General features: G+C 37.9%; 1 protein-coding gene across 1 annotated transcript; it reads left to right on the top strand.

Moving 5' to 3' along the window:
* The first annotated feature begins 5,619 nt into the window (after positions 1-5,619).
* On the top strand, positions 5,620-8,144 carry IZUMO3 (IZUMO family member 3). Its single transcript, XM_063080431.1, has 7 exons — positions 5,620-5,851; positions 5,987-6,061; positions 6,208-6,297; positions 6,677-6,694; positions 7,146-7,226; positions 7,585-7,675; positions 7,955-8,144. The coding sequence occupies exons 1-7, from the start codon at positions 5,620-5,622 to the stop codon at positions 8,142-8,144; spliced, it is 777 nt and encodes a 258-aa protein (XP_062936501.1).
* The last annotated feature ends 696 nt before the right edge of the window (positions 8,145-8,840 follow it).

Raw genomic sequence — 8,840 nt, 5'->3', positions numbered from 1 at the left:
GAACTGATAAGAAACCATGAACTCTGAGTAAACCTGGGATGCTAGACCACTCTTGAGGCTGATGAAAACACCTTCCTAATCACTGAAATTGAGGCTTCTTTTAACCAGCTATGAGTCCAACTACAGACTCAATCCATCCTGTCCAACATGCTAAAATGGTAGTAAGTATAACAACAATGATCTTTCTCCTGTTCTAGACAGGATTTTAAAAACTCCTGACTTTTTTTCCTCAGTAAGATATGCAGTGAATTCCTTCAACTAATGTGTGTTCCTTTGCATAATAACTTTTTTTTTTAACTTGATGACCATTTTAAATTTTTTTTTTTTTTTTTGAAAATGTGCTGATATCTTCTAAGGTGAGGTTGGTACCACCTCATTTCTCAATCTTCTTGTGATGTTTGCTGGGAAAATCTACATGCGGGGCACTTTTGGACTATTATCTTTCAATTTTGTCAGGGTTTAGTGGTCTTTTCTAATGATTTGGTCCCATCAAGGCCCTGAGGCTATAAACTCCATTTCCTTACCTGGCCTGGTGGTCTACTCCCCAGCTGTCATATAGGGGCTCTTTACCTGAAGCCTTGATGATATGCACTGGCTAGTTTCCCAGTCAGATCTGAGTTCATTTGTACATCGTTTACCAGCAGCCCGTGGAAATGTCTTGGGCCTCCCCTGCCACATGGGAACTGGCATTGTCTCAGAAATGCCTTGTAATAGCCAATCCTGTCACAGTAACACTGTTCCCCAGGTATAGTTGTCCACACGTCAGCACCTTCTTCAAAGCCCCTAAAAGAAACAAAGCCAAAGCTCATGTTTCCTCAGTATTTCCCTTAACCTAACTAAAATTGCCTTCTCAGGAATTAACCTCATTTGAGCACAAAAAAAGTATCTGGATTATTTGCTAAACTTTTCAGGAATTCTGCAAAGTGACAGAGCTAGGAAACAATACAGGAGGACTCAGCAGGGGCAGATTATCCATCAGAAAATAGGCTTTAAGAGGCTCTACAAAGATTTGTCATTTTTATCTAGCAATCTGGGAATCAGATCTACCATGGGATGAGAGAAAATTTCTGTAAGAAGCTTTTTGCTGTTCTTTATGAAACTTATTCTTCAAATTTTAAACCTCAGTGCATTATGTAACTTCTACAAGAGGCTAAATACTACATAAAAACTGATTCTAGCCGTTAAAAGGGAGAATCTCTAATCCTTAGTGCTATAGTACAAAAACAGATATACATGAATGACTTATCTAAGAACCACAAATGAGTAAATATACATTTGGTATAATATTATAACACATGTAGTATTATGTATGTGTTATAGTATTTTAAGCAAATAAAGAGTTCAGCTAGCTATTCTGCAGATTTGTATTGACAATAAATCATATCCCTCAGGCCAATTCAAACCAAATACTAGCACAATTAATCTAGGATTTGGGCTTTAACCTATTGCCTTCCAAACACAAGTATTATTATTTTAATTAAGTAATATAATCATTATATTATTAATCAGTTTCCAGACAGCTCTTCATTTCCAAAGCTCAAATATTTTACATTCATGAAATGCGAAGCACTATCCCATGAAAATTGTGGTTATTTTCTTATATGTTACATACTCCATCATGAGTACTTTCAGAATGCTTCCCTTAAAGTTTCCTGAACACTACTGGATTCTCATTCACCATCATACATTCACTAATTATTGTTTCTATTCTCCTGGATTCAGCTTCTGTATGAGAAATTCCTCAGACTTGATTACTGCTGTTCTGTTTTTCCATTAAACTCTGTGTGTACTTCCGCCTTTACCGTTAGCACACTGTGTTGTTATCTGTTGACTGTTTACCTTATAAGGCTGAGATTTCTTCCACTGGTATCCCTTTCATATATTCCCTTCAATTACAAGTGTCTTATTAGAAAGTGACTTGCCTTTTTTGAGACTTTTCAAGACTATCCAAAAGCCAGCTCAAAATAATGTGCTATGGAATGAGGGTGAATTCTTCAGTAATGCGGCAAAGGATTCTCTTCAAGCTGTCCAAGTGAAGGTATGCATCACTGACTAGAAGATATTTGTAATGTGTATCTTCTCTAAAAGAACAGTTTGTTCTCATACCTGGTCACCTGCCTGCCATGTTTCTTAGCCCCTTAGTCTTCAACTTTGGTTTTAAGAGTTAACTTAACCCCATTAGCTCACTTGCCTTCATACATAAGCATGTGAAAATCCTTTGGGGAGTCCTCTAAAGATGAGATCATCTAGCTAAAGAATATAAAATCAAAGCAGAGAGATGCCAAAATTAAGTTATAAATCCTGGATTATCAAAATATTTGAATTGACCCCCCCCATCTCTCGATTTACCAAATTCCAAGAGATTATTTTCTATATTATCCCAGAAAGTGGTTGTTGAAAGGAAGAAAAGTATATAAAGTTTGGAGCCAGACAGACATGAGTTTGAATCCTGAGTCCATAACTACCATTCTGTCAGGGAGGCCTCTTTCACATCACTCAGTCTCAGTTTCTTACCTGTAAAATGAGAATGAAATCTCTCAAAGGATTGCTGTACCCTGAGCATTTGTAATAATCTATCTGAAGTGTTTAGTGCAACATCTGTCACATGGTAGACATATAATTAACGGTAGTTCTTTTAACTTTCCTAACAGATGTCCACAACATTACTATCCCATAGTTTAGGTCGAAATCCTACCACTAACCCTTTAGGATGCCAGGGATTCCTGGTTTCCAGGAGGTCATGACCATTTAAGCAATATATTAGAAAAGAGGTACCGTGGATTGAATATCCCCCCAAAACTCATTGCAAATTTAATTTCCATTGTAACAATGTTACAAGAGGGTGGAAAATCCCATTATGGTAATTGAAAAGTGGGGCCTTTAAGAGGTTATTTGAGTGTAAGGACTATACCCTCATGAATGGATTAATCCACTGATGGTTTAATGGGTGGTCATGGGTTTGGATCTGATGGCTTTATAAGGAGAGTGAGTGATCAGATTAGCTCTCTCTTGCTCAGCCATTCACCATACAATACCCTGCATTGCTGGGGAGAGTCACCGCTGAGAAAAAGGCCCTCACTAGATATGTTCCCTGGACCTTGGACCTCCCAGACTCCAAACTGTAAGAAATACATTTTATTTCTTTGTAAATCACCCAGTTTCAAGTATTCTATTATAAGCAACAGGAAACAGACTAATACAAGAGGTAAATGATGTTCTGAAAAGTCTGCAAAGCAGCTTTACTTTCTTCAAATAACAGAGAACATTCTTATTCAAAGAGCCATGTACTGAAAGAAAAACATGTTTATTGGCCACTTTCATGTAGGTGGCCTGAGAGGTCAGCCCAAGAAAACTGTGGTAATGTTCTTATATGAGGGGGGTCTTCAAAAAATTCATTTCCATTTTCATGGAAAATTTGTATTATGAAAAAACTATGTATGGACTGCAAAACTTTTTTGCACCAAAACAAACTTGCACTAACTTTTTATAATATTTCTAAACAGGATCTAGTTTGAAGCACTAAGAAAGATAAGACATCAGATTGAAAAGATTCCTTATTAGGAGCTTGCTGGTTAGCTCAGTTGGTTACAGCGTGGTGCTGATAACACCAGGGTATGATCCCTGTACTGGCCAGCAGCCAAAAAAAAAAAAGGAAAGAATAGAAAAGAAAAGAAAAGAACAGTTACCCTATCAGAGCAACATGAATTTTGCTAAAATTGAAGAAAGAACATCAAATTATTTATGGTGAAGCTTGGAAGGAAGAGTGGTGAAATCATTGGTGCTCTACAAGAAGATTATGGGTAGAATGTCCTAAAGAAATTATCAATTTACAAATGGATAACTCATTTCAAGAAGGGACAAAATGGTATTGAAAATGAAGCCTACAGCAGCAGATCATCCATATCATTTTCCAAGAAAATAATTAATCTTGTTCATGTCTTATATGAAGAGGACCTATGATTAACAGCAGAAACAATAGCCAACTTTATAGGCATCTCAATTAGTTCAGCTTACACAATTGTGACTGAAAAACTAAAGCTGAGCAAACTTTCTGTTCGATTGGTGCCCAAACCGTTGCACCCAGATCAGATACAGACAAGAACAGAACTTCTAATGAAAATTTTAAAGTAGGATCAAGACACTGAAACATTTCTTTGAAAAATTTTGACAAAATATGAAACATGGATTTACCAGTAAAATCCTGAGAACAAAGCACAGTCAAAGTCATGGCTACCAAGAGTGGAAGTGGTTCAGTAAAAGCAAAAGTGGATTGGTCAAGAGCAGAGGTCATGGCAACAGTTTTAGGGGATGCTAAAGTCATTTTGCTTGTTGACTTTCTGGAGGGCCAAAGAACTATAACATCTGCTTATTATGAGAGTATTTCCTGAAAGTTTGTCACAGCTTTAGCATAAAAATGCCTGGGAAAGCTTCACCAGAGAGTCCTTCTCCACCACAACAATGCTTCCTGCTCATTTATCTCATCAAACAAGGCAATTTTGTGAGAGTTTCAATGGAAAATCATTAGGCATTCACCTTACAGCACTGATTTGGCTCCTTTTGATTTCTTTTTGTTTACTAATCTTAAAAAATATTTAAAGAGCACCCATTTTTCTTGGTAAAAAATAAGGTAAAAAATACTGTATTGACATGGTTAAATTCCTGGGACCCTCAGTTCTTTAGGAATGAATTATATGCCTGGTATCAATACAAACGTTTCTTGAACTTGATGGTGCTTATGTTAAGAAATAAAGTTTATTTCTTTTATTTTTATCTTTTAATTCCATTTTTCCACAAACTTTTTAAAATCCCCTGGTATGTTGCACACTTTATCATCAGTATTTCAGGATATACCTGCCAAAGAGCCCTGAACATTGCTGTATTCTCACTTGTCATTCTATATTCCTCAACTGTTCTTTCTAGTCTCTGGCTCCAGACTTTCTATAAGAAAAATGCTGTAGACAGGTTATAGCATGGCTAGAGGGATAATTCCACAGACAAAGGTAGCCTGAAATTTCTGAGAAAGTATCAATCATATTAAAATAACTGAATATAATTACATATAAACACACATTTCTTAATTCTCAGTAATAGTGCTACCAACAGAGATTGATACCTCAAGCAATTCAATATTCTCAGGTTTTCTTACCTCCTCTGTAGAAGTAGAGTTTGAGTTACACAATCTCTAAGGTCTTATGAGATCTCTCCTACCATTTATCTATGTTGTTGTACTACTCAAATGCTCAGGAGGGATGTAGGAATCTACTAAAGACACAATAAGGGAGAGAACTAAAGGAACAATTTTTCTGGGACATCTCCCTGCACAGAACTCTGTGTGAGCTCAAGACTTCTCTCTCTCTCTTTGTGTTCTACACTTAGAACTCAGGTATCTGCTCTCCAGCTGGCAGTTCCCTCTCTCTGGAATGAAGACTTAGCCAGAAAATAACAAAGATCCTTAGGGAAATGAGATTGTCTAAAAGTGGGATAGAAACAGAGGAAAAGGTGGAGTCAGACTATCCAGAACAAGGTTTCATTCCTGGATTTTTGAAGGAAAAGGAACTATGTGAACCAGTTGCCAGGACAACCTGCTGTTGGGGAAAGCCTGGGGACTGGGGCAAGGAAATGGGTTACTTGCGGCTACTCCTGTTCCTGCCCCTATCCCTGGCAGCCTTCCATGGGGTCAAAGGCTGTTTGGAGTGTGACCCCAAATTCATTGAGGATGTTAAGTCTTTGTTGGGAAAGCTGTTACCCTCAGAAGTCCCTGGTCGAATTCAACTGCTTGAAAGGCAGATTAAGGAGACGATCCGTTTAAGCTTCAGGGTCTCCCACGGGAACAAGATGCTTCGGGTGTTGGGTGAGGGAAGCTTGAGTCCCTGAGTTTTGGGGGTTAAAGGGAGAAGGGAGGCAGGGAAGAGAATACCTGGGTCCACATAATTTCCTCTACAGGTATAATTATTTCCCCACATGTACCTTTCTCCTTCCTCTCCAGCTGTTAGAAAGGCTGTCAAGTTGAGAACGTGGGTGAAGAATGAATTAAATAAACTGGGCAGCGAAACCTGGAAAGGTGAGGTACTGTTTCAGTGTTAAAAGTTTGTATTGCCCAAGTGAGTCTGAGGAAATTTGTCTGGGGAAAACCAGGCAAAACAACTAGAATTAAATTCTGAAGGGAAGGGCCACACCTGTTTTCTGACATCCCTTTCACCCCATTAGGTGTCTTTATCCTTCAAGGCAAGCTTCTCAATTTCCGCCAAAACCTGGAATCCAAACTGAAAGAAACATTAAAGAGCTTCTCTGAAGTTGGTAATGAATAATTTCTATCTAACGACATTGAAATTATGAGAAGGAAATAGAAAATGAGGTGTAAGAGGAGGAAGGGGGGTTCATACCAAAGTCATTTAGAACAGGTGGAGGGGTAGCTGGAACTAAGTGGGTAAACGGGGGGAAGAAGATATAACAACCACAATTACTTGAAGTTGATATGACAAGCAAACAGAAGGGACATTGGTGGGGGGGAGGGGGGAGGAAGGAGGGAGGGAGGTTTTAGTGATGGGCAACAATAATCAGCCACAATGAATATCGACAAAATAAAATTAAAAAAAAAAAAAAGACAACTTGGGCATAAATATAGTAAACCATAAGTTGATTCTGAACTCATCAGAACTTTCTGATTCTCTTTTAGCTTGTTCTGAAGATTGCAGTGAGTACAGCACATGTGACATCTTGAGGTTTCAGCCCATATTTTTCCATCTCCTTTGCTCTATATGGCCGTTTCTCTCCCACCTGTTACACTGAGCACCCAATTCCTAGAGCTGTGGTTATAATGGGGACTGCCAATAAGGTGTAATTAAAAAAGTTCTAGCTTATGAAATCTCAGACACCCACAGATTTTGCAGGTGCTCAGATGTCTCCTAAGGTATGGTTAACAACTCATCACCCCAGTATAAGCCGAAGTATCTTTTCCCTCAAAATCTAACTTAAATTACAGATTTTGACCCATCAAGAAACAATTGCTAGGGGAAGAAAGAAAATTCACAACAATGCAAACTTAAGAATCCTGGGAATGCCTGAGATCCAATCCATACCTGACATCTGAGCTAAAGAACTCCCGTAGCATGCCCCCTTCCAATTATCTGTCTTGTCTTTATCAGTTGTGACTGAAGGGCCTGTCCTTGATTGCTGGACCTGTCTTCGCATCAATGCCCAGTGTTTCAGAGGAGAATACTGTGGAGGTAACAGAGATTGTGATGTGGCAGTTTGAAAGGCCATGGATCAAAACAATTGGTTGTTCACTGATTTATTTAAAAAATATATGTTGAGACACTTCTATGCAGGTCATAATAGGGTTACAAAATAAAACATCGGCAGAATTTGTACCAGTATGAATAACTTGGCACTGGGCCAATTGAAGGACTGGGAAATGAAAAGGCTGGACTATGGATGGAGTACAGATTAGGCTAGGGACAGCAAGGGCAAACATTTTGTACGATCCAGCTGTTTGAGGTAGAGTCTTCTATTCCAGATGATGGTCCTAAGTTACTATTTTCCTTCTTCAAAACTCACCTTCTTTTTTCTCTTCTCTCCTTCCAGACAAGGATTCAAAAAAGGCTGAGAATCGAGAGATTGCACTATTTCTGACATTGCTGGCAGAAGCTGTAATATTGGGAAGTGCTGTGTTACTGTGAGTTTTCCTCCTCCAAATAAACACTGGGTCAGGCATTTCTGTGGCAAAGAGACCACCCAGATTTCCTCCTCCCCCCAATGGAAATAAGGGGAAAGAAGTCATTTCAAAATTTGGGATATGCCTTTAGGAATGAAATTGATGGAAGTTCCAAGGGATAATAATTGGAACTTAAGAAAATGCAGGCAAGATATTCAAGAAAGGAGAAAACAGATAATTGTTTTAGAGAGTAGGGTTATTGATATTGAAGTTGGGATTACGTTCTTTTCTCTGCTCTAGATTCCATATTTGTATATCCCATCGGAGGAAAATGAAGGCAATACGAACATCACTAAAGAAATATTTGGAGAAGAAACTTGAAGAATTGATGGGGATAATAGATGAGAATGAGGAGAAAAATCATTTTGGACACAGAAAATATAGACATAGACACAGACATGAGGTCTTCCATAATTCTCCTAAGTACTGACTCAGAAGAGAAAACTGGGAATTAAACTCTTTTGTGGTCACAAAGTCATAGTAATTTGAAACCAAAATAGAACTTGGAGTTTCTCTAGTGAAGATACTTCTTGATATCCTGAGGCAGTGGAAGCCATAAGTGGGCAAATGATTTTCCAGAGTTGTATGGAAAGTAATGCCGGTATGTTGCAATGTACATAAAAGATGATATGCTGCATGATAATAAAGATTTCATTGTTAGTAACTCTCATTAATGGCTGTAATCAGGACACTTTTATATTTCTAAGGCTGCTATTTATTTCTATCTCTGTTTTGCGACTGTTTCCTTATTTATCACTAGATTTAATGTGGGCAATTTAATCTTCATCATATCACACACACACAAGCATGCACACACACACACACACACACACACACACACTCCAAAATATTAGTTCTGAGTAGCTGAGCTGTACTCCAATCATTATCTCCCAAATCTACATTCCAAGACCAAGTTGGATACTAATTTTTTATTTTTTAGTTTTTTCCATTTGACACTTTTTTATATGTCTAGAACCCTAATTAGTGCTTTATATTTATTATCTAATTAAATTTGTACAACAACCTTTTGAATAATATTACTATTATTACTCCATTTTAGAAAAGAGGAAAGAGGAATATCTCTAACTCAAGGTCACATGGTTACTAATGTAGGCTATAACAAATT

The sequence above is a fragment of the Cynocephalus volans genome, chromosome 16, assembly GCF_027409185.1.
Source record: "Cynocephalus volans isolate mCynVol1 chromosome 16, mCynVol1.pri, whole genome shotgun sequence".
NCBI lineage: Eukaryota > Metazoa > Chordata > Mammalia > Dermoptera > Cynocephalidae > Cynocephalus > Cynocephalus volans.
Note: the sequence above shows the minus strand (reverse complement) of the source record. Positions and strands in the feature narration are given on the sequence as shown.

What these genes read in the sequence shown, in the direction of transcription:
- IZUMO3 (XM_063080431.1), top strand. Translation starts at nt 5,620, where the DNA reads ATGGGTTACTTGCGGCTACTCCTGTTCCTGCCCCTATCCCTGGCAGCC. An exon ending in GGGCAGCGAAACCTGGAAAG is followed by an intron (nt 6,062 to 6,207) that starts GTGAGGTACTGT and finishes TCACCCCATTAG; the next exon opens with GTGTCTTTATCCTTCAAGGC. An exon ending in TTGGGAAGTGCTGTGTTACT is followed by an intron (nt 7,676 to 7,954) that starts GTGAGTTTTCCT and finishes TCTCTGCTCTAG; the next exon opens with ATTCCATATTTGTATATCCC.